The sequence below is a fragment of the Cuculus canorus genome, chromosome 1, assembly GCF_017976375.1.
Source record: "Cuculus canorus isolate bCucCan1 chromosome 1, bCucCan1.pri, whole genome shotgun sequence".
Lineage (NCBI taxonomy): Eukaryota > Metazoa > Chordata > Aves > Cuculiformes > Cuculidae > Cuculus > Cuculus canorus.
Window position 1 is genome coordinate 28,026,184 of NC_071401.1, and position 25,831 is coordinate 28,052,014.

Genomic DNA, 25,831 nt, shown 5'->3' on the forward strand with positions numbered 1-25,831 from the left:
TGAGGTTAAAGTACGATTCATGTGACCTAAGCTTTCATTTACTTCAGTCACCAGTGCTAAGTTCTGGTACCAATTAATCTGTTACTACAGCAGAGAAGCCAGTTGGGAAATGTAACGGGGGCTTGTGCCTTGTCTAAAGAGACTCTTGAGGTATTAACAGGCCTCCTTGTAATGTGCAGGCTATGGGGATGCTCTTTTTAATAAATACTGGGTATAGACACCATTTGCTTGTGAGGAACAAATGCCAAGAAGGCCAATTGTATCCAGGGTTGCATCAAAAGAAGAGTGGCCAGAAGGTCCAGGGAGGTGATTCCCCCTCTACTCCACTCTTGCAAGACCCATACTGGAGTATTGTGTCCAGTTCTGGAATCTTCAACATAAGAAGGATATGGAGCTGCTGGAACAGGTCCAGAAGAGGACTGAGGATGATCAGAGGGCTGGAGCACCTCTGCTCTGAGGATGGGCTGAGAAAGTTGGGCGTGTCCAGCCTGGAGAAGAGCAGGGTCTGAGGAGAACTTATAGCGATGTTCCAGTACTGGAAGGGGCTACAAGAAAGCTGAGGAGGGACTTTTTATTAAGGCATGTTGTGAAAGGATGAGGGGGAATGGCTTTAAATTGAAGGGGGGGGGGCAGATTTAGACTAGACATAAGGAGAAAATTCTCCATGATGAGGGTGGTGAAGCACTGGCAGAGGTTGCCCAGGGAAGTTGTGACCGCCGCATCCCTGCAGGTGTTCAAGGCCAGGTTGGATGGGGCCTTGGGCAGCCTGGTCTGGTGGGAGGTGTCCTGGCCCATGGCAGGGGCGTTGGAACTAGATGATCTTTAAGGTCCCTTCCAACCCAAACCATTCCACACTTCTGTGATCATCTCCAAAGAATGAACAGTGTCTGGGAAAAAAAAGCTGTTCAAAAAAAAGAAACACACTGTCAGAGGGACATTGTGCCTAACTTTCAAAATACCGCAGTTATTTAGATGAAACTTAACTCCACCTTAGCTTAAATAAAAAATATTCCACTCTTTGGAATAGTAACTACATCTTGTATCACTATGAAAAGCAGGAAACCCTCATGGTGCTGCCTTAGAGACCAGGAAGCACCAGGAGCCTGGCCCTGCCTTGCCTTGCCTTGCCTTGCCTTCTCCCCTATCCTATCCCATCCCATCATATCCTATCCTAAATCCCACCCTCCCCTTCCCTTCTCCCCTATCCTATCCCATCCTATCCTAACTCCCTTCCCTTCCCTTCCCTTCCCTTCCCTTCCCTTCCCTTCCCTTCCCTTCCCTTCCCTTCCCTTCCCTTCCCTTCCCTTCCCTTCCCTTCCCTTCCCTTCCCTTCCCTTCCCTTCCCTTCCCTTCCCTTCCCTTCCCTTCCCTTCCCTTCCCTTCCCTTTCACTTCCGTCCCCTTCCCTCCATCTCATGCCATGCCATCCCAAATCCCACCCCATCCCAAATCCCATCCTATCCTAAATCCCACCCCCTCCCCCTCCTCCCACCCCCATCGCTGAGCCCGGCGGTTCGCTCGGCCGCGGGTTCGGTCCCGCCTCCCGCCCGTTGGGAGCCCCGCGGGCAGCGCAGCCGCAGGCACTGAGCGGGGCGGCTCCCCTGGAAAGCGCCACCTCTGGACGACGTCGGAGTGTTGAAGGAAATTCATCAGGCTGTTTGTTTCCTTTCAGACTCCGGGTAAATGGGCGGGTTTGGCCTTTCAGAAAGGATGAAGCCCCGAGCTGGCTGCTAGAAACAACCCGTCGGGCTGAGAAACACCGCGTGCACAGGTCCGTGCGTAAAGCAGTAAATCGTGGGTAACTAAAATGTACCAATGTTTTGAAGAAAGGATGTAGTCTGTAAATCCAGTGGTAGGACACAAGGGAATGGTTCAAAGCTGCATCAGGGTGTGCTCAGGCTGGACATTAGGAGGGATTTCTTTGCCAGGAGGGTGGTCAAACACTGGAACAGGCTTCCTAGGGAGGTGGTTGATGCCCCAAGCCTGGCAGTGTTTAAGAGGGTTTGGATGATGCCCTTAACAACACACTTTAACTTTTCCCTGAATTGCTAGGCAGGTGGACTAGATGATGCTTATAAGTCTCTTCCAAGAGAATCCTTCCCCTTCCATGTCTACTTCCCCATCCCCTTCCTCATCCCCTTCCTCATCCCCTTCCCCATCCCCTTCTCCATCCCCTCCCCCTCTGAGATCTTTGGACATGAATACTGGTAACTTTTCCCATTTTGATCCTGCTCACATTACATTTATCACCTGTTCTCATTATTTTGTGGGTTTTTTTTTTCTCACACAGATTATGTTAGCAACAAATTTTAAAATAAAGTAATCAAGATCATCACAAAGTTTAGAAGATCATCCTGTGAAAGGGTGCCTGAAGAGACGTGTTGGAGATAGGCTTACAGAGCATGGAAGAATACAAAGTGTTGAAAGTACTAGGAGAAGGATCCTTTGGCAGAGCTCTCCTAGTTCATCATACAATCAGTGACCAGCATTATGCAATGAAGGAAATAAGGCTTCCGATGGTAAGCGTGGCCAGAAGGTCAAGGGAGGGGATTCTGCCCCTCTATTCTTCTCTTGTGAGACCTCATCTGGAGTATTGTGTCCAGTTCTGGAATCCTCAACATAAGAAGGACACGGAGCTCTTGGAACGGCTTCAGAGAAGGGCCACAAAGATGATCAGAGGGGTGGAGCACTGCTGCTCTGAGGACAGGCTGAGAGAGTTGGGGTTGTTCAGCCTGGAGAAGAGAAGGGTGTGGGGAGATCTTATAACGACCTTCCAGTACCTGAAGACGCTACAGAAAAGCTGGGGAGGGACTGTTTACAAAGGCTTGTAGTGATAGGATGAGGGGCAATGGCTGTAAACTGGAGAGGGGCAGATTGAGACTAGGCATAAGGAGGAAATTCTTCACGATGAGACTAGTGAGGCACTGGCACAGGTTGCCCAGGGAAGTTGTGGCTGCCCCATCCCTGGAGGTGTTCAAGGCCAGGTTGGATGGGGCCTTGAGCAACCTGGTCTGGTGGGAGGTGTCCCTGCCTATGGCAGGGGGGTTGGAACTGGATGGTCTTTAAGGTCTCTTCCAACTCAAACTATTCCATGGTTCTATGTGCATCACCTCACCCACCACTTCAAACATTTGTTTTTAAAAAAGTCAGAATTCTTAATTTGAAAGACTGAGCACTGATGCTGTTGACTAGATCCCTGCTTCTTTCATGAGAACACAGATTTTGTCTCCAATACCTAATTAGGAAATTAGCCTCATATTGTTACTGGTAATGTTATTCGGGTTACCTTCACTGCACTTAGCTGACCGAAAAAAATCACAAAATGTGAGTTACTTTCTTTATCAGGAGTGAAGCTCAGTTTAATACCTGGGCACTTGGCTTTGTACCAAGTTCATGCAGTGCAGACTGTCAGCTGTTCCAAAGTCAGTGTGTGCTGCTTTGTTATATAGTTGTGCATTGCTAAACAGAAAGAAATCGTTAACTGAAATAAGAAAATATCCTTTCAAATTAAAAAAACCCAACTCCCAAAAAAATGAATAGATCTTCAAGTAGTAATAAACCATAGATTAAAAAATTGATGGATTTTTCACGTTTCTAAGTGACTTATTTTAAAATAACTTTTAAAATAAAAAAAAAGAATTAGAAGTATTAGTATTAGTACTTAGAAGTATTTCCCTTTTGGGAAGTGAGGTGCATTGTGCGTGTGTGTGAAGATCTGTTAGTATGATATTTATATAAGCATACTTACTTTTTCAGTCTTCATCTGATGTAGAGAACTCTAGGAAGGAAGCAGTTCTTTTGGCTAAAATGAAACATCCAAATATCGTTGCCTTTAAAGAATCATTTGAAGGTAAATATAAAACCTTAAAATATTTGTTTAAAGTTGCATACTCTTGATGGTCAAGATTACTTTTTTGTTTGTAATGCATGTTATAAACAAAATGCATACCTATTGTGATATATAATATATACATAGCATGTAGTCAAAGCTTTATATTAAAGATAATATCCTTGCCCTGCTAATGAAAATACTATTCTTAATTTGTCTAAAATTTAGCTAATGGACATCTGTATATAGTGATGGAATATTGTGATGGTGGAGATCTAATGCAAAAAATTAAACAACAAAGAGGAAAGTTGTTCCCTGAAGATATGGTAAGAAAAGACAGCATTTTGAACCAAGGACCTAGGAATCCTTTTTCATATAAACTGAAGCATTCTCATTGCATAAAACAGATTAAATATATACAAACACCTTCAAATACCTTAAGTACTAAAGATACTTACGGATAGATTAGATCTATTCACGCTTTGATAATTTCCAGCATCATTGCTTTGATAATTTCCAGCAGAACAAGGGGAGAATTGGGCTGAAAGGAAGAAAAAGAAATTGCTGTCTGTATCCGAGAAATGTGCAGACAGTGTGAAAAACAGAGTCAGGTTTGCGTGCATAAATTTATGCTATTATGTAAGAATTTAACACAAACTACAACCAGAATTTAAAGCACAGTAAGAGGTATTGCAAATGAAAAGCAAATAAAGCACTCTGGTAAGACAAATTAAGTTAGCCAGGAGGCTAAATGCTTGCATTTTGCGTAGCAATTAAATGTATACAACATACAGGAGGCATTAACTCCTTTTGTCATAAAGTCTATAAAATGACTTTGGTGAAAGTCCAAAGTTACATTGTAGGGATTTAAAACTACTTCCTGCCACAGTGAGAAATATCGTCTTAGTTAAAATGAAAAACCAGAATTCTCCCCTCATCTAGTATTTAGATTGGCCAAGCATCTCTAAGAACTTTATTTTGTGGTTTTAGAAAGAATACCTTTCCTTTTAGAAACAGTATGTTAGCTCAGTGTGCTGTGCTGTTTGGTTTGGGGTTTTTTTTGTTTGTTTTTTTAATTTGCTGATTTACTATGGCATTACAATTGGCGGGTTTATCAAACACCATGTAGGGAATCTCTGACTTCACTACTGTTATGTATTATTGGGGTTTTCTAGACACAGGTAGTGAACATCCCTTCTCATGTGTTAAAGTATACTTCATGTTAAATAATTCGGTCTTTTGTGCTGACTGGAGACCATTGTGCTAGAATTGCTTTTAACTCCCAGAATACTGAACACAGGTTGTTTCTTTCTTAATATATTTTTTTTAATCTATTAGTAAAGTATTCATTAAATCATTGAGCTGTTATAACTCTTAGTTACTCTTTTCAGATCCTTTACTGGTTTGTGCAGATGTGCCTGGGTGTGAAGCACATTCATGATAAACGTGTATTGCACAGGGATATCAAATCCAAGGTGAAAGTTTTTTTGCCGTTAATAAACTCTCTTCTGCATGCAAAAGTTTGACTCCCTCTTTCGTAATTTCCTCTTGCTGCTACATGCTGTGCTTTTCATTTAAGATTAAGAATATTAGTTAATGAAATTGTTGAGTGTATGGCATGATGTGATATTATGGGTGTAAATATCTAAATATCACTATAGAATTCGTATCAACACTAACTGATAGCACCAATTGCTTGTGACAGACTACATACAATTTAAAACAATAACAGAAGTATAAAAAGTGTATTTAGCATGTGATTTGTAAATATCTTACCTCTCATTGTTTATCTCTTTTATTATAGCAGAAAGATAGAAATTCAGAAGAAACCGTTACCTTAGTGATTTGAGTACAGAGTAGATATTAAGGCATTTCTAAACTCCCTTTGCTACTCTGCTGAGGCTTTGGCTCCAGGCCTTTCCATTTCCCTTTAAATACAACATAATTCTTGACTTTTTGGGGGGTAGAAGTATTAGGAGAAGCAAGTAAAAGGACATATAAAGATATAATATGAGAAGTGATTGTCACTGTGTGTTTTGTGTACATACAGACTGCAGAAACATTTCCTAGTATTTAAGTATATTAATCTATCCTCTTGAAATGCAGAATGTCTTCCTCACTCAAGATGGAAAAATCAAATTGGGAGATTTTGGATCTGCGCGTCTGCTTGCACAGTATGTCTATGTCTTCCCTCATCTTAGTGGTGTGAAGTTTTGTTTTGCCATCGATAAATACTACAGATTTCTTAAATCATTGCTTTTCATCTGACATTTCTTCTTTGTCATTTCAACAGTCCAGCGTTATATGCTTGCACATACTTGGGAACTCCTTATTACGTACCTCCAGAAATATGGGAAAACACAGCATACAACAACAAAAGGTATTCATATTTTCAGGGCTCACAAATAATGCCTGGTTAATGTATGTCTTGTTATTGTTGTCTGAGCTAAGGAATATTTAGAAAGAGGTAATTACAGGTTTTTTTAAGATGAAAAGGCACAAATTCCTCTTTACTTAGGCAACTGAGAGTACTTCAGCTTTAGTATTAAACATTTGAAAACTGGTGTGCAGACCTCTCTGTGCATTAGGGAGAGTAAATGCATACATACAAAGATACACACATACATATGTACACACATATGTATGTATATGCTTGCAACTTCTGGCTGGTCTTATTTTTTAAGCTCTTATTGCAAGTCCTGATAGTGTAGGAGTAATGGGCACAATTATTCTGGTCCTTATGCAAGAACTTCTGAGAGCATAAGGATAACCTGGTGTTTATAGCTTCCTCCCAGGCTCCAAAATACTAAGTTATTTTGTATCCCCTCTCCTCTATCTTTTCTGTGACCTTAGCTGAACCTGGACCAAATGACTTATTTTCCATAGGAGGGAAGAAACCTTCTAGCCCTCCAGTTTTTTTTTCTGCTGCTTATGTGTGAAAGCCATTAGTTGCTTTTTGTGCAGGTGGCAGTACTCACTTGTGGTGGAAGATGATGGTTTTTTCCTCAGTAGAAGAGTCCTTATTGGCAAGGACAGAATTCCAGCTCTCAGAATTAGTGCATCTGCTGTCTAATGTTAAGGGCCATAGAATGCAAAGACTTTCAAATGTGGGAGTATAAATATTGTTGCAGTAAACTGCTTAGAAGATATTCTGGGTGTAAAAATCGAACTGCAACTGTGTGACAATCATCCTTATTTACATCAGGGCGGGATGAAATAGGCAAGATCATTTCCCCTGAAGAGGTTAAATACAGAATTGTATTGTCTTATCATCACTTACATTTATTTTAGTTTATTGGATTCAGTTAAGTGCACATAGTAAGTTTCACTTTTGTTAGGCAGGATATTAAATTGTAATTTCTGGCTCAAACCCTTTCACCTTTCTCTGTACCTACAGTGATATATGGTCTCTGGGCTGTATTCTGTATGAGCTGTGCACTCTTAGACATCCAGTAAGTATGACTTTATTGCTATAAGAAAAATTTGGGAATTCCTTAAAGTTTAATTAGTAGTTAGATGTAGTTTGATGGATTCATAGCCAGTTATATATTTGACTGATGTGTTTCCTGCTGCTTCTGAAAGAGGGAAGTACTGCTCCACCCTTCCCACCCCTCCTCCATTATTTGCCTTCTGTTTTCAGCAGCTCTTGGGAACTGTTGGACCCCTCTGTGAAACACTCGATTTTTTAAACTGTTAGAAAACAATTATTGTTTTGTCTTTCTTGGTTCATTTTCCTCAATATCAATGAGGTGGCCTGGGGCTCATTAAGGAGTCCAGCAGGTGGCAGACTGGTTTCAGATATCTTCAGGGATGTTAGAATGAGCGTGGCATTTTACAAAATTAAAATGATCACTAAAGACAGAGGCAAAGACAGTCAAAATCTTTGCTAATGAGCATATGTTTAATGCAAGAATAGCAAAATACAGTAAGCAATAAGCAGTTTTGTACCTTGCATCAGTGATATACCTCTTTGCTTTAAAGAATTCCAGGCGCTGTCTCATTGGGACAGTGGGAACCTTGATGGATGGTTCCATTATTTCTGGGACACTGTCTTTTCCGGTGTTGATGCTATTCTTGCATCTTGACTTTCCTCTGCCTTCTGCATGCAGACACATGGCTAACATGAGAGACTTTATCAGGATGTATTTGTTGTGCGATAAAATGAGTTTATCCTATTTCAAGGTCATTTTGTCTTAGTTTTTCATAAGCAGCAGTTTCATTTCATTGATCCAATACTATACCTTGAAATCCTATATAGCAGCAAAAGATTCTGTGCAGCTGCAGCTGCTAGCAGGACAAGAGTTCCGAAGTTTATACTGTATAGAACTGAGTAATAAAGGAGGCTGTGCGTTGGCATGTGTTAGCCTAAGTAGTTCTGTGGCAAGGCTTTGGCAGTGTCATAGCTATCCAGAGCTTGAGATGCCAAGGAGTGGAGTATCCTTTTCAACAGCAGTGAAATATTATGTCTGGATTTATGCAATCATCACATGTGTTCTTGCCTAATCTCTCTGAGGTGACATAAAGGGATGCCACACACTGCGGATGCTTGGCACTCTGCAGCCAAGTCAGTGGGGTGCACCGTAAGAGAACTTTCTGCGTGGAGATCGAAATTCTCATCCATTTTCACTCAGGCTGTTGGTTATAGCTGTCCCTGCTGATACTGCAGTTGTCTGATGACTTGTACTTGGAAGCAGTAACTCCTACCTGAAGGCTAATTAGCAGTTAGCTGAGAAATGTAGCAACTTCAGTTATTTCATGTAGATTTGCAAGAGCATATTTGTGCCTTGATAGGCTACTTCTGGATGATTTTTTTTTTAAAAAAAATCAAAGTCTGCATGTTTCCTGGTGTAGACTTTCATTCCCAAAGTTTTGATTGTGATCTCAAGTATATGAGGCAAAGGACACAAAGATGATTCCAATTTTCTTAATTTGATATTCCTTCAAAAGTAAATCTTGAACAGTTGTAAATTTCTAGGAGTAACTCCCACTTGATTTCCAGTAGTACAGGTTGTTGTTTGCAATAGAATCATAGAATCATGGAATTACCAGGTTGGAAAAGACCTCTGAGATCATCGAGTGCAACTGTGTCCCTTGCAATCTGGTTTTAGTCAAACTTTGTATGCAAATGGTGATGATTTCATTCTCAGCAAATTATTTTTTTTTCATTGTTAATATAAATAAATGCCTCTGTAATAGCCCAACAAAATGTAACGAAAAGTTACTGATATGTTCACTCTTGGTCATTATTCCACCCCTCTGAATCAGAGTGCTGAAACTGTCCAACTAGGAGCCAGATCAGTATGGTAACAGGGAGCCTACATAGATAGGTACCATAGATTTTTATATAATAAATGTTAAAGTTGCTCTTAAATTGTGTCAGCTTCTTTTTACCTTATATTTAAACTCTGTGCTCTAATGTTCATTTACTTTTAATGCAGTTTCAAGCCAACAGCTGGAAACATCTCATCCTTAAGATATGCAAAGGGTCCTACAGTCCACTACCATCTCACTATTCCTATGAACTTCATTACTTAATAAAACAGATGTTTAAGAGAAATCCCCAGAGTCGTCCGTCAGCCAATACAATTCTTACAAGAGGCTGCTTAACCAAACTTATCAAAAATTGTTTGCCTTCTGAGGTACGGCCTATTCTTTGTCTCTAGATGTAAACAATAGTGTCTATGTTTTAGACACCGTATCAGTTTCCTTTGTAGTTTATTAGTGTGTAACAAGATGAAATGTAGTGTTGTGCAGGGCCTCCTGGAAATGCCACAGTACAGTTGTAGACTTCTCAGAAAACTGGGTTTTTAGAGGGTTTCTTTGAAAATAGAAGTTGAATACTGACCTGATGCAGTCGTCTGTGTTAAAATTGCAGTTTTCCTGTGCACTTCCCAACGCTGTAACTTTCCGATGGTTCCCATGCTTACTTTGGTTCCAAAATAGATTTTCAATATAGTTTTGTCAGAAAAAAAAATAACCTCAAATCCCTCAAAACCTAACTTAACAAAAACGCTCTCCTGTTTTTCTAAGTATTGGGATACTGCAAAAATTAATGAGTTTTCTTTACTTTAGGGACATATTTTGTACAGGCTGCTGTGGAAACAGTCTGAACTGTGCATGGTTCTCACTAAGTTCTAGGGCCAATGTGAGACACTGAATGAGGAGAATTAAGCAATAGGTGGCCAGGAAATCCCTTATGGCTACATTATAGCACCCCGTGGTTCTGCCATATTGAGTATATTTTTCAAAACTAGTTGCTAGTAGGGCTTTCTTTTTTTTTTGTAATAAATCTGTCAATCTGAGCAGCCTAATGTTTGCGTGCATCTTGTTCCCCCTGGGAATGTGACTCATTCATTGTTATATCGCTACTGTTCTTAAATGTAAAGAAATAAACCCACAAATTTTATCAGGTGGCGTATTTGTGCTTAGTTTCAAAACCTGAGGATGTGTGTCAAAAAAGGACATGCAGTGTGAAATGCAGTGCAAGAACAGATGCAGGGCAATTGCAACTGCCTTTATGGTGCTGGTGGTTTAATTTTCAGATCTTTAGGCCAGTCCTTTTGTAGCAGAACTAAAATAATTATCACCGTGTTAATATTAGTGCTTTGTTTTTTCTGGACAAGAGGATAATAATTAATACAGTCTTCATTCTTTTAAAGCCAAGTAAAGATGAAAGTAGCAAGCACAGCCCTTTAGAAAGGAAAAATATTAGTGAGGATTTGAGTGAAAGCACAAAGGAACAAAGGAAATCTGATGAAGAGGGTAAGTGTCACAGTTTTAAGGCTCGTGCATTTTCTCTCATGTAGTGATACCTAAATGCCAATGATCCGACCATTTAAACAGGAAAAGCGTACAAGCCTGCACCTATCAAAACCATGCCACTGTCTGTTACTTCTGCAATTACATTGATTCTTACTCCTCATCTGAGATTTAAAATCAAAAATATTGTCCGAAGTAGTAAAAGAATGCCATTGGAAAATATTTGATATCGAGTAAATGTGTGGGTAATTCTTTTACCAAGTTCAGACTTGTACCCACAGAGTCAGATGCCACTGTTGAAGTACTGTATGCTTAGTAATAGGTTGCACGGAGAGAGGATTGAGTTAGGGGCTGGTTATCACCCTTTTTTCATTGCAATTGCAGCAGAAACTTCTGAAGTTGCCCAAGGAATTACTGATTCATCACATCCCCATCGAAGGCAATGGGAAAAGAAAATATCCAGTACTGTAGTGGAGGTCCTGGAAAATGCATCCTTGCTCTCCTCCGGTGTTACATCTGAAGAGGATAAAAGTAAGATTTAGTTAAATGTGGGTATAATACAAGTAATATCAGTGATTCTTTGCATATTTTAAAAGCCCAAACCTTACAGGGCGCATTTAAAATTATGCTAAAATAATTGGAATATATTTTACTAACAAACACTCAAAAAATGCACTGTGATGAAGAGAATTTCTTAGTGGTCATATGTGACAGGATTGCAAAGAGTGATGAAAGCCACAGATAATATTAACAACCCTGAATTATAATCTTCACTAAGAAATTATCCTAGCTAACCCCTCTCTTAGTATGCTGTTTGTGGGGATAACACTGACAAATACATTGGATGCAGAATGCAGCTCCCTGTCTTTCAAGTACAGCATGTTATTGGGAGCATGAAACATATGCACCTCTACTTCTGTTGTCATTGAATGTACAGCTAATGCCAATGACAAGAACTGTAGTTGATGTACCTCAGATGTAAGGCAAAGAGTCTTTTTCCACATCAACAGCTTTGAGTTAGAACACTTAACCTGGGCTTTCTTCTGAAAAACGTGTTAATTTTTAAATGCCCCTCTCTGTATAAGATTGTTCTAATTATTTTATGTGAATATGGACAGGTATTGCAATTAAATGTGAAAAGAAGCTATTGAAAAATTAATCAAGATGTGAGTAATTAGAAAATCCTCAGGAAGTGATGGGAAAGTTACATGATAATTAAATGCAGGGCAATGGAAGGGAACAGAAGAATGCATGTGTTTAGGTGTTGTGCTATTAAAAGACACAAAAAGGGCCACAGGCTCAAATTTGAGACATTTTATAGAGCTACCAAATAAGGTTTCAGACCTCTGACTCCTCACATGTCTCAGCCAATTTCTGCTACCTCCCTGCTAGCAGAAGGCTCCATTGTGGACTTAGGTCTTCTTCTTTCCTCCTAATGCTGGGAGTGTCGACGTGAGTATATGGAGAGGCCAGCAGTGCTACAAATGGGAACATCTAGACTCTTGTCATCCTCTATTTCTCTCTTGAGTGTGATCTTTTTAAACTAAAATCTTTGCTAACACGATCTTATCTGACTGGTATTTATTAATAATAGGTGGCTGTGTCATAAACTACAGTGAAAATAAGCCACGTAAGCAGTGGAACAAGGAAACTCCGCAGACTCTGATGAACATTCTCAGTAACGCAGATGTCAACCTAGCATTTAAAACATACACGATTTATAAACCAGGTAAGTCCCCAGTTGTCAGGCAGATATTTTTGCAAATAGATTTATTACTAAAGGCTTTTTTTTTTTTACATACATAGCCCCTGTTTTGAGAGCTTGTGCACTTGAGTTCACGTCACGATCGGCTATTTAGGTTTCTTTAAAGTTTGCCCAATGAAACGAGGGATTAGAAAACTTTGAGCTGAGAATTCGTGAGGGATTGTATGCCTCCTCTCCATCTCTTTATGAAAAACTTTCACTTGCAGCTCAAGAACTGAATAAAGTTGTGACAAAAACGCAGCAGCTGCAGAGCTGTGCAGTCTCCACCCTGCCAAGCGGCCTGGTGCGTGCGTTAGGAAGGCGAAAAGAATGGGCTGTAAGCCCAACAGGTAAATACACCCTCGCTAAGAGAGTAGCGCCCTACTTTGATGACAGGATGGTGAGATGACCCAGCTGATGGTAAATGTAGTCTAGAGATGTGCACAGTCACAGCTGTAAATACTTGTTCTGCACTTTGCTTGTGTTACTAGTTTATCTCTCCACTTCAAATAGGTAGCGGCTTCTACTGGAATCTGCTAAGAACTGGGGACAAATCAGCAAGAATCTATTGTATTTATATGCCTAATTTATTTCTGAAATTAACGGATTTTCATTTAAAAAAGAAGACTATTTTTATTTTTTATACTTTCAAAGCTCCTGGAAATATAGTTAGAGGTCCGCTTTCCAGTGAAACTGAAGAATCTGATGAAGTAGATGGTGAACATGAAGCTATTGTCACAGATTCTGAGAGACTGGAGCCTAGATCTGATGACGATGACACGTATGTCCAAACCATGTCCTTGTATTTCTGTTTTCTCAGGTTCCTCAAAGTGATTTTACCGAAAAGACACTCCTCTGAAACAAAAAGAAATCAGTATTTTTCTCAGCATCTAAATCCATTCCTCTCCTACATCATATTAAATTTGATAGCAATTGATATCTTACTGGTTTTCTTTGCTATTTTTGTAGTTAGTGATTGTGTTGAGATAAAATAGGTTGCCTCTTATTGGAAGATAGGCTATTAATTTGTGGATGACTGCAAAAATGAAAGCATGGGATGAAATTAGATCCACAGTAAAGTGCAAAACTACTTCTTGAAACTTATTTGTCAAAATATGAACTTCTGTGTTCTATTTATGTTAGTGACCCACTTCTGATTTTGAAAGAGCGGAGTGTACATCCACATGTTCTGAACAGAAACACTATTTTACAGATGCATGTACATTCTGGGAGGGGTTCTTGGATTCTCAGCATCTCCCTTTATGTCATTGTTTCTTTCTGTGGCACTGGGAGATGAGCTACTGTTCTAAAATACTGCAGGATTACCACAGTTCATCTGCAAGCTGTTAATTTCAACACATTTGCAGTGTCTTAGTATAAGCATTTGGTTTTGCCTTTGATAGAAGTTATTGGGTAAATCCAAAAGAGAACAGCTATTGGCTCCTTACAATGGTACAGGAAATAAGTTTCTTGTGTTGATAGTTGTAGGGTCATTTTAGGAGGAAAAAAGCCAATGAAGATTTATAAAGTTGTACTTTGCTTTGAAAAATAACCTTTTAAAATCTGTTTCTAGGGACTTTGAGGAAGATGACCCAGACTGGATCTCAGAACTGAAAATGATATTGGAAAACGGTGACAGAGAACTTGAATTTACCTGCAATAACTGAAGTTAAGCTTGCCAGTATATATAATCCAAGTCAGTGTTGTCAGCAGTTGTAGGTGTTAATAGAGTTACTTCAGTCAAAATATTCTGAGTTGTTGTGTGTTCTGTATCACAATAACTGACGGTAGAAAACAGACAACAAATTTTTTAGGCTGAAAACTTGCAAATAGATAAACAAGCCTAGATTGGAAATGTATTTGGAGTTGGTAAAAGCCTTGCAGAAATGTTCAGTCAAAAGCAACAGTGCTACAACTTGTCCAAGTTGATCCCATATCATAATTTGAAAAGCTGGTGTAACGCGAAGAGGACGTGTCAAGATTTTCTTCCTGACTACATAGTGAACTGCGGCATTGTGGTGTGCTGATCCTGGCTGGACACTCTGCTCCTCAGCTGGACAGGGGAGAGAGAGTATAACGGAAGGTTCATGAGTCGAGATAAGGACAGGGAGAGATCACTCACCAATTCCTGTCAGGGGCAAAAGAGACTCGACTTGGGGAGATTTGTTTAAGGTATTACTGATCAAATCAGATGAGGGTAATGAGAAATAAACCCAAATCCCGAAAACCCTTTCCCTCCACTCCTCCCTTCTTCCCAGACTCAACTTCACTCCTGATTTCTCTACGTCCTCCTTGCGAGTTGTGCAGGGGGACAGGAAATGGGAGTTACAGTCAGTTCATCACACAGCAGTTGTTCCTGCTGCACCTTCCTCCTCAGGGACCAGACAGTGCTCAACATTCCTGTTTTCTTGCTATGCTTTTATTGCATCCAACCTCTTGACCACGTTGCCATACCACAAACGCTGTTAGGGAGAGAATTAATTCCGAGCTTCTTCTTATGGAAAGGAGATTTAATTTTCTTTTTTTTTTTGTCACCTGGAAAAGACAGACAAACCTGTTAAGTTTCATGGTGACAGCCACTTCAAAGCTACCTCCTCTAGAAAGTAGTACTGTGGCTTTCAGGGGTAAAAAGAGTAAAAGCACCTCGGGGTTTCTATCACATCTTTGCAACAGCTGCAAAAAATGCAAACATGCAGATTGTTGCAGTGCATGAAAACACCTGCATTTACCACTTCTTTGTCATACAGGGAATAAACCAGCAGGAACGACCACTGGGAAGTTTTAGGTCAGTAACCTCCAGAGTGAGAAAAATGTCGTGCTATCAGATAGCTGCAGCTCTGCTGTTTGAGCTTGTTCTTGGAGTTACATTTTCTGGATGGGTCACTTCCATTAGCAGTGGCTTCTGATTCTAAAAAGCCGCTTGCCTAGAGCAGTAGCTGCCATTTCTCTAACTTTGCACTAAACCCAGGGCTTCTTCTACTACCTCAGCTGGATAAGGGTACCTGGCTCTCCTGTGCCACTCTTAGGACTTTCATGCTAATACCATTACACAATTTTCCTTAGAAATTTTTCCACCTTCTTTCCACGTAAATATAAGCAGAAAAGGTCTATGACTTCAGACTCTGTAGTAAATAATAGAGAGAATAGGAAGAACTAGGTCTAGTCTGCTGTCTGTCTCCCACCTATCCAGCCATCCCCTGGAAAGCAGTGGCTGAAATGGTTGTGGCTGTGCTCAGGAAGGTACCAGCTGAGTGCTGGGCAGTGGCAAGGAAAGCGCTCGAAAAAGCACAGCCCCTTTGTCTGACCCAGAACCACCATTTTCATGTTCTTCCTGCATTTGAGATTTGTTAGTCTTTATGCACAGGTATATTGTAATGCGGGCATCAACCAACAGACACAATACCAGTCAGTCAGCAGGCAGCAAATGGGAGTTGTAGTCAGTTCGTTGCATGTTGTCCCTGCTGCTCCTTCCTCTTCAGGGACAAGACTCCTCACACTCTTCCCCTGCTCCAGCGTGGCATCCCTCCCATGGGGTGCAGTCCTTCAGGAACAGGCTGCTCCCATCTTGGTCCCCACAGGGTCACAAATCCCGCCAGCAAACGTGCTCCAGCCTGGGCTCCTCTCTCCAAGGGCCCAGAGCTCCTGCCAGGAACCTGCTGCAGCTGCTTTTCACAAAAGCACCTTGCTTTAAGCTCAGGTCAAGCTTCCAGTGAAGCTCAAGTGGATTTTAAACCTCAGCTCCAGAAACAACACTTCTGTACACAATGCCTACATGTAGTTGAACACAAGCGTAAGTTGGAATTAAGGACAAAAGACAAAGCTGGAATTGTGTGGGAACTGTGTCTGGTGTCTGTCACTAGGGCGCATCTTCCTTCTCCCTGTGCCATAACCAGAGAGATCCTTTCCACTTAGAACACTGCTTTGGCTGGAGAAAACCTGCCCTTGTCACTCTCACGGCAGTGACAATGGGACATCTGCAGGAAGAGGCAGAGTCTGACAGCCGAGGGCACCAGGATGGGCACAAAGCATCCAGGGACAGATCCAGACCCTGGGCTGCAGTGGGCAAAGCACTGACAGCAGCTGGAGGGAGGTGACCTTTCTCTGCCCAGTGCTGGTGAGGCAATGGCCAAGGCATCTCTGAAGAGGAGTAGGTCCCTTGTCCTCATCCAGCTTTGTCTTTTGTCCTTAACTCCAACTTACGCTTGTGTCCATCACCAAGAGGGTTCAGAAGCGCTCCACTGGTGCTTCCCTTCCACAGCTCCTTGTTCTCTTTGCCTTGGTATCAGATGGGACCGGTGGGAGGAAGAGAGGACTGGCCAGGCCCTTTGCACGGCGAAGGACACCAGCTGCTGCAGAGGTGCCAGGGCCATCGGGCGGTGGCAGCAGGAGGGCTCTCTTTGGACAGCCCCTGGCAGAGATCTGCAGCCAGGATGGCAGACTGCCCCAGCCCATCCAGGTGAGCAAGCATGGCCAGACGTTGCCCATCCCACTGGCTCCTTCAGAGAGATGGTGTCCCAAGCAGAGGGAGTCCGGCTGGGGCTCGCAGACCAAGCTGTCTCCTCCCCACATCCCCCACCTCCAGCTTCCCCTCTGTCCACACTCCTTCCTGCCCCTGAGGAAGGTTCACCTGCCCCTTCCTGCCCCTGAGGAAGGTTCACCTGCCCCGGGGGCCCTTCTCCAGCCAAGCAGCTCTCCTCCTCTGTCCCCTGCAGGACCTGCTGGCTCTCCTGCACCAGCAGGGGCCGTCCATGGAGGAGATCTTCCACCTGTCAGAGAGCAAGAGAGCCTCCCGAGAGCAGCAGTGGGAGCAGAGGTCCAACTCCAAGGCCAGCCCGCGGTCCTGCTGGCTTCCATCTTTAAGGTGAATCCTGCTGACCTGGAGCCTGGTGGCTCTCAGCTCTGCTGGGGCTGATGGGCACCTGCAAGAGCAGGAGCTGGAAGGCAGCAGCCCACTCATGAGAGCTGGAGACGCTGCCTGTGCTCCCGGTTGCAGTGGTGAAAGCCTCACGTGGAGCCCTTAACATTGTAGGACTTCCTGCAAAAGATCCCCTCCAAGCTCCTCCAGGTACAGCTCTATGAGGAGTGGATGGGTGCCCTGCAGAAGAGCAGCAGGCAGCAGAGGCTGGCAGGACTGAAAGACTAAGTGTGGCGAGCAGCGTGCCGGCTGTGCAGAGACTGGCAGAGAAAAAATAAACAGACTTGTTTTCTGATGTCTGACTGTTGAAAAATCTTCATCCAGGGTGAAATGCACTCTCAAATTTATTATTCCAAACTGTCTGAGCTATCTCTGACAACTCTTGCTTGAGCAAATTTCTAATTACATCCTCTCTTTAACCATTTCTGTATCATGCAGGAAAGTCTCCTAGGCAGTACGTTGTATTTCCCTAGCTTAATCAGCTCCTGATTTGAAGAAGTTCTTCCAGCTTTTCCTAATCTTTAGGTACTGCCAATACAGCCTTTAAAGCCACAGTTTCACTTACACAGTTCTGATCCTAAGTAGTATCGCCTACTGATCAGCAGTTTTATGTAGAGCAGCAGTGAAAAGATTTATCAGCACCATGAGAACTATGCACTCCCCAATTCCTAATGAAACGTGAAACAGGAGGTTCTTCCGTCTACGGTTTTTCACAGACAAAATTTCATATAATCTAACTGAAGTATAAATAGAGGGAAAAAACACATTCTGAAGGCTGGTTTCAGTAGCATTTTGCACTTCTCTTCAGTTTGCTAAAATATACAATACTGCTTTGATGGCTTAATGAAGGAGTCCATGCTTTTCTAGTTTTGAAACAAAAACAGGGGTCCAATTTTCGAACATTTCCCCCCTCTGCGTTCTCAGATTTATAACCTAAAGTAGTTTAGGATTTTAACATCCCTGTTTGCATAGCATTTCATATTGCCCTCTATCTAGACCCTTCCATTCCCTAGGAAAACTCTTCAATAGAGGAGAGCTGAAAGAATACCATGCAGCTGCCACGCTGTGAAAGGGCACAAGGAAACAGCTCCTAGACAAGTGTAATTAGTACCCTTACTAAAATGCAAGCTAGTGAAAGCACTGTATGATTAACCTACAGGAATCACTGCCGGCAATGAAATCTCCAGAACCACAATTAAAATCCCACAGAATAGAATTTTCGTTGTGGCTGTAAAAGGCCTCCCAAGACCAGAGAGTCCAAACGCCAGACCCACAGCACCATGCCTACTAAACCATGCCCCACAGAGCCACACCTACACGCTTTTTGAACGCCTCCACGGATGGTGACTCCACCGCTGCCCTGGGAAGCCTGTTCCAACACTTATACACTCTTTGGGGAATGACATTTTTTCTCATATCCAATCTAAATTTCCCTGGAATAACTTAAGGCCACTTCCTCTCCTCCTATCACTTGTTACTTGGGAGGAGAAACCAGCACCCACTGTGATACAACCTCCTTTCAGGTAGTTGTAGAGAACAATACCACCTATCCTCAGCCTTCTCTTCTCCAGGCTAAACAATCCCACCTCCCTCAGACAGTCCTCAACATTTTGTCACACCATGGGGGACAGCACATTGAAAATGTGCCACAGATTCTGCAAAACAAGTTGGCTGCAAAAGCTATCCACAAGTGTTGACTTTCAAAAGGGTGACTGCGGCTGAACACTCACAAAACAGGTGGAGACAAAGTCAAGTATTAAAGGACTAAAACTACTTCTCGATGGAGTTCTGTTACCAAGGGAACACGATGGTTCTGTGAAGGCAGAGGGGTTTGCAGGACACCATACTGTAGTCAGCACAGAACATTTTCAGGAGTCTTTCATTCCCAGTAAAAAAAAAAATAATTAAAAAAAATCACTATTCCATAAAACCAGATACCTTTACAGAAAGATTAAACAAGGGACCAAGGGATTAGAGATGACATAGATTTACAGGTGAGACAGAGTTAAAGATTAACTTAATTTTATTCATGTACATTTATTTCAATAACGGCTCCACAGATAACAGGAATGTCTCTTCAAAATTCTGGTCAGAAAACCTGTGCACAGAGCGACGAGCATTTTCTCTGATCTCTAACCTTTTTTCAGGAGGCAAAGAGAGAATAGACACCATCGCCTCAGCGTAACTGTCCTCACTGTCTGCTAGGAAGCCAGTAGTATGTCCTTCATAAGGTACCACAATGTCAAATTTGGGTCCTCCAGAATTGTGAGCCAGGATAACTGTGCCAGCTGCCATACATTCAACTACTCCTGCAAAAGATAAAAACATGCTGCTATGAATGTGCACATCCAGTACTTTGGCTTTCTGTAAGGCACTGCAAAGTTAAAATGCAGTAAAATTCACCCACAACTCTAAGCTGCTGTAGATTGCCTTTCTAGATCAGTTTGAAAAATATGGAGTAAATGGTCTCTGAAGAAAAAAAAAAAAGGTAAGTTTTTTTCAGTCCAAAGGACTGAGATAAGTTGCACTTAAACAACCATGTTAGAAATTAGAAACTGGATCCAATTGGTTCAGTTATGGTTCTAAACCCACATTCCATTTACCAGAGATAAATTATATCACCAGTATCTAAGGTGAAAAGAAAGGTAGATATTTAAACAAATGTAAAGATAAACATGGAAGGTAGCTCTGTGTGTAGAGCACCACACAGTTCTGTTCCGCTCTGTAACAGAACACTGAGGTCCTGTAGCTTAACACTTGCCAGCTAGAAACAATGGTCCAGAGTTTTGAAACATGTTGTGACAAGTGAAAAGCCATTGGAGAGGAACATGAAATCATGCAGAAATTCAAAACCACAGTGTGATTATATCACTTTTTGATTTTTTTTCTTAAGTTAACCTATTTTATGGGAGAAAAACATACGAGAAATTATTGCCGGTTTGTGGTTTCCAAGAGGCACTTCAGAGTAAACTTATTTACAACAAATTCCTACTACTGCTCGTGATACAATCTGAGGACGGGAACTGCAGTTCAGTCACATCTTCAGCAAGTACAGCATCCATCTACTTGGCTGCCAGCTTACCCTGTGGGAGATGTAGGGCAGAGGGGTAGTCTCGCATACCCCTTTCAAGTCAGGACTCATCTCATCCCAATACCTGTACCCCGTACCTTCATTCTGTAGTACAGCACATTGCAAAACAGGTCCAAATTGGTCTTTGACATTCTGCTCCACACTATGACTGATTTCACGACCTTAGCACAGGTGCCTAGTGCCCTGAGACTAAGCGTACTTGGTCATATCCACGTGGGCTTACAAATAACACACAGGATCTGGCAGGGAGACATCTCTGGAACAGCAGCTAGAGGCCCATGATGGGCCTTGAGGCAGGTGAAACATGACCAACATCTGTACACACGGATGTCTACATCTGACCTGTGTCTAAGCTCCTCTTGAGGACAATCAAGCCAAGAGGGCACAATCTTAGATGCTTCAACAGAAGTACCTGCTGCCTTCATCATGAACCAAATCTCCCCAACTGGGACAACTGGTTGAAAACTAAGAAAAGGTACTGACCGATCCCAAAGTGCTCATTCCACATTGTATGCAGGCCGATGGTGGCATTGGCCAGATGTCTCTTTAGCTCCTCAAAGGAAATGTTTATTCTGAAGGTCACGTCATTACTAACTCCCAGCTCTTCACAAAGGCCTTTCAGGTTCTTCACTCGCTCTTCATCTTGCGGGTTACGACAGCCTCCAATTAAGATAAGCTTCAATGACAGCTGCTGTCCCAGTCTCTTCTCTTTCAGCAATTTAGCAAAGGCTCTGATTTGCAAAGGATGATCTTTTTCAGGCCTGAACTGGCTGATGGAAACAATGGAATATTCAGTGGTGCTCTTGTCCTCTTCCAGTGGAAGATCCAGGAAGGTCTGAACATCGCATGGTGGATACACAACGCTAGTGCAAGCCCCAGCTCTCCAGAGGGAAAGGATGTGATTTAGCGTCCAAGAAGAATTCACCATAACCACATCACTGCAGGAACCAACCAATCCATATAAGAAAGCAAAGAAGTAGTAGTAGACAAGTTTAAATTTGCTGAAGAGAGAATTGTTTGTAATGAAGGCTGCATTGTTAAATCTCGTATCCTGATTCCAAACAACTGAAAGCATATCGGTGCTGATAGTGGGATAATGGACATAGCATCCAACGCGACAACCTCCTAAGTATTTAAAGAGGGGAAGTGTGAAGGCATAACCCATTGAGTCAATATAAATATCAGGAACAAACTTCAGAAGAGCTTCCCAGCCTAGGAACACAGATCCTAAACTTTGTCCCAGCAAAGTGAAGTGAGGGTAAAGAGAAGCTTCCACAAGGTAGCGTTTTTCTAGAAATACAAACTTGACAGGATGAGTTAATTTAATGTTGAATCTTCTGAAAGCACCTTCTACTATTTCTTCTCCAGTGGCATCTCTGTCACCAGTGTAAACAACACACGTCACATTTCTGTACCTGCAAGAGTCAAGAAAAAGAATTTCATACATTCTTCTCTTCAATTTTGTAACATGAAATTAAAATATTATTCATTCAAAATTACTCATAAAGCAGGTGAGAAGAAATTTCTGGCCTAGCTCTGAAACAACTGAAATTAAATTGTGCCTTTACTTCTCCTTCCACAGTTTTTTCTAATATGCACAAAACTATAGTGCTAAGGAGCTGGGGAATCATTTTGTTGAGTAAAACATTGAGAAGCTCTTGTCCTATATTAGAAGATGGCTGTCTCACGCATGCTGTAAGTAAAATGTAGAAGACTGCAAGCCAGTGTTCAATCCACTTTAGATGTTCACTCGTTTTGCCACTCATTTGCACCAAGAGGCTGGTATAAAGGTTACCAGTTACCTACTGATGAGTTACACCTCTACAAAGTTCCATATCAGGCCTGGAAAAGTGATGAGGGAGCAGGGTTTCTCCCAGGGTGAGAAAGAAGAAGGGAGAGCTGTCACAGCAGGACAGATGAAAACCTGGGGAAAGGGATGAAGAGGAATGGTGCAACCAGTTGAAACTCAGATGTAAAAAAAATATAGGATGAATAGATTAATGGTAACTGTTTCAGTATGCAAAATGCCGTAATGTCCATAACTAATACTGTCAGTAGCAGAGAATGGAATACGGTATTGTATAAAGATATATGCTTACCTTTTCTGGAGCGTTCTTATCGCGCACCACAAGACTCTCTCCCCTCCACCACCTGCATTGCAATAGGGGTGAAAAAACGCAACCACCAAGGGCCGCTTCCCATCTCTTCCTGCTGAGGTCCCCTGTTTTTTCCTTTGTTGTACCCAGAGCCGTATTCCCCCCAGTAGTATCACCAAGCAGACACATAAAATTCCACTTAGAAAAACTGCAGGGATTAACAATGAGCACAACAATCTGAAACAAGCCAGAAATTTCACAATTAAAAATTGCTTTATAGAAATACTGTGGATGAAATTGAGAGAAAAGGGCTTACAGGCAGATCTACAGGGAGTTCAGCAGCTTCTTGAGTTCTTCTAATCTCACAAAACGTCAGTACCTGTGTATTGTTTCACCAGTTACAGAAAAAACCCATCACTATTCTACATTGTTTAGTCAAAATAGGCTTTCTGCAACACCTCACAAGTATTTATTATTGTTTATTCATGTCATATATCTATAGCTATCTCCATGGGCTATATACGCTAGAAAAGTTGCATGCCCTTAGCAATATGGCAAAGCACAAACAGTAAATTCATTTTTATAAGTCATTTTCAGTCCAATCTCCCTTAGTGGGAACTGCAATGGTGCAGAGCGACTTGGACCAACCTGCAGTGTATGACCCGGAGCCTGCATCTTCCATTCCCGAGATGTGGAGTCAATCACTCAGGAAAGCTCCGAGCTGTTTCTCTGTCCCACTCTCTAGCAGGAGGATTCCCTTTGCTCCCCACTGCCTGCCTACACAGCTCTGTTGACCCAGGAATGGGAGGTTTCCCACCACTCTCTTCTTGGCCTACTTAGCTTCACAGGTGAGAGAACCTGGATCCGATACAGCGATATGTGTTATGATCATGGAACCACAGAATGGTTTGGGTTGGAAGGGACCTTAAAGATCATCCAGTTCCAACCCCCCTGCCATGGGCAGGGACACCTCCCACCAGATCAGGCTGCCCAAGGCCCCATCCAACCTGGCCTTGAACACTTCCAGCGATGGATCAGCCGTAACTTCCCTGGGCAGCCTGTGCCAGTGCCTCACCACCCTCATCGTGAAGATTTTTTTCCTAATGTCCAATCTAAAGCTTCCCCCCTCCAATCTGAAGTCATTCCCCCTCGTCCTATCACTCCATGCCTTTGCAAACAGTCCCTCCCCAGCTCTCCTGTACCCGCTTCAGGTACCGGAAGGTCGCTATAAGGTTTCTCTGGAGCCTTCGCTTCTCCAGGCTGAACAACCCAAAGTGGCCACTGCACTCTACCGTCAGCGGGGGCCACAACCCACGAGCTCTCCCCTCCCGCCGGGACACGCCGCCTTCTCCCCGCTGGTACCTGCTCAACCCAGCGAGTCGCAACCCAATCTCCGCCATCACCACGGCGCGTTTCCGCCGGAAGTGGTCGGGTAGGGAAGGCGGGCTGTGAGGGCGCAGCTGCTGCGCGGCGATCGCGCCCCCTACGGGCCGGGAGCGGCGCTGCAACTGCCGCGGCCTCCGCCTTCGCCCACGACAACACTTACGTCCATGCCTACGCCTAAGCCTACGCCTACGAGTACGCCCACGCTAGGTCCACACGTACGCCAAGGCCTACGGCTGCGCCTAAACCCGCTGCTAGGACTAGGACTACGCCCACTGCCAGGACTACGTCCACGCCTACAACCACACACCCCCCGAGCCCAGCCCAGCCCCCCGCCGCCTTATAAGTTTCTGCCCCGCCCCTTCCTGCCACTGGCCTCGCCCCCAGACCCGCCTTTTTCCCCCCTTTGGCCCCGCCTCTCCTCAGTTCCCTCCCCGCCTCCACCTCCGCCCACGCCTCCTCCTCTGGCCCCGCCTCCATCCTTACCACTCCCACGCCCCGCCTCTTCACATGGTCTGCCCACCCGACACCGCCCCTCCTCCTGCCTTGGCCCCGCCCAGTCCCGCCATAGCCCCGCCCCTCCTCCCCTCCTTCGGCCCCGCCTCTCGCCAGGTCCCGCCCCCTCAGGCCCCGAATACCGCCCTCTAGCCCCGCCCCCTCAGTTACCACCCCTCCTCAGGCCCCGCCCATCCGCCATCTGGCCTCGCCCTCTCATTTGCGTCCCCGCCCCCCACCCGCCCCCTCTTCCTCTCCTCATACTCACTTGCTTTGCCCTCTGCCTCGTCGGTGGAGCTTTCCATTAAAAAAGAGTAAATAGCGCTTTCTGTGGCATATCTCATCCCGATCGGCCTCCCCTTTCTTGCAGAGCTGGAGCTGTCCAAAAGCCGAGGGCTTTTCCCACCTGCTTTCATTGCACGAGAGGGGCTCCAGGGGTCTCCTGGGCTCTGAGCTCACCGTCATCTCTCTCGTGTCAGAGCCTCGCCCGCACTTGGAGGTGTGGAAGCAAAAGCTAGTTGGGAAATGCTGAATAATGAGGTTATTGGTCAAAATTGTAACAAAGCCTGCGAGGAGAGCTAAGCAATGCTTGATTCTAACCTGTGTGGATGGAGTTTTCCACTTACAGGAATGGAAATGAGTATGTGTCAGGCCCTGAAAGATAAGATTTTTATTACTTCTCTGGTGTTTTTATTTAAAACGCTACACTGTCCTAAATACCACTGGCAATAGGTTTTACCAAGACATCTCTACCTTTATGTAGGCAAGTAAATTGGAAGAGTTCTGCTGGGAGGTCATAGAGTCAGAATACTTAGGGTTGGAAGAGACCTTAAAGATCATCCAGTTCCAACCCCCCTGCCACTGGCAGGGACACTTCCCACTAGATCAGGCTGCCCAAGGCTGAACTCAACCTGGCCTTGAACACCTCCTGGGATGGGGCAGCCATAACTTCCTGGGGCAACTTGTTCCAGTGCCTCACCACTCTCGTGGTGAAGAGAAATTCCTCCTTATGTCTAGTCAAATCTGCCCCTCTCCAGTTTATAGCCAGCAAGCATGACCTAACGTTTCATTTCTGCTCTCATGGCTCTTCAAAGTAGGGTGCCATAGGCACTGGTTTCTCTCCTCTAATCTTTTTCCTCATTTCTGGAAGAGCAGTTGCCTGAGCAGCATGTGAGATGTTTGCTGAAGAGACCTTTGCTGGATCTTCTCAATTCAAGACACCTCTCTTGTAATATCAGTATTTGAAGATAATTGTCTGGGCTCAGAGAAGAGGCACAGTTCTTCTAGGCAACAAGTCTGGTCTGTTGTAGATGTTACTTGTGTGTCTCCCCACTGACTTGAAAATGAGCTTACAGCCGCTCCCTTGGAAGGTATGAGTCTTAGATTAAGTGTCTTTATGAAGGTGAAGGATCACAGGTTAGCCATGGCCTAATTAAGGCAAGTATTTAGTAATACTGAAGAGTTCCAGAAGAATAGTTATGAGCTACACACCTGGCTTTCAAGTTGCCTGGGCCCTAAAT

At 43.3% G+C, this 25,831-nt stretch overlaps 2 protein-coding genes across 3 annotated transcripts; one reads left to right on the forward strand and one right to left on the reverse strand.

The window, feature by feature from the left end:
* Nucleotides 1-1,554: 1,554 nt before the first annotated feature.
* On the forward strand, nt 1,555-17,505 carry LOC104066173 (serine/threonine-protein kinase Nek3-like). 2 transcript variants are annotated; one of them, XM_054056440.1, is made up of 17 exons: nt 1,555-1,770; nt 2,290-2,518; nt 3,756-3,849; nt 4,057-4,154; nt 5,220-5,303; nt 5,935-6,002; nt 6,122-6,208; nt 7,226-7,280; nt 9,267-9,467; nt 10,488-10,590; nt 10,972-11,118; nt 12,182-12,316; nt 12,559-12,681; nt 12,986-13,112; nt 13,905-16,787; nt 17,044-17,192; nt 17,361-17,505. In XM_054056440.1, exons 2-15 carry the CDS (start codon nt 2,402-2,404, stop codon nt 13,996-13,998), a joined length of 1,533 nt encoding a protein of 510 aa, XP_053912415.1. In that variant the 5' UTR covers nt 1,555-1,770; nt 2,290-2,401; the 3' UTR covers nt 13,999-16,787; nt 17,044-17,192; nt 17,361-17,505. The 2 variants fall into 2 exon arrangements, with proteins under 2 accessions (XP_053912415.1, XP_053912416.1); XM_054056441.1 differs by lacking the exon at nt 12,559-12,681 and having other exon boundaries at nt 1,561-1,770.
* Nucleotides 17,506-19,262: 1,757 nt separating this feature from the next.
* ALG11 (ALG11 alpha-1,2-mannosyltransferase) lies at nt 19,263-24,106 on the reverse strand. Its single transcript, XM_054074906.1, has 4 exons — nt 23,796-24,106; nt 22,437-22,670; nt 20,821-21,752; nt 19,263-19,555 (listed from the first exon to the last, which is right to left on the reverse strand). The coding sequence occupies exons 1-4, from the start codon at nt 23,831-23,833 to the stop codon at nt 19,284-19,286; spliced, it is 1,476 nt and encodes a 491-aa protein (XP_053930881.1). The 5' UTR covers nt 23,834-24,106; the 3' UTR covers nt 19,263-19,283.
* Nucleotides 24,107-25,831: the final 1,725 nt, after the last annotated feature.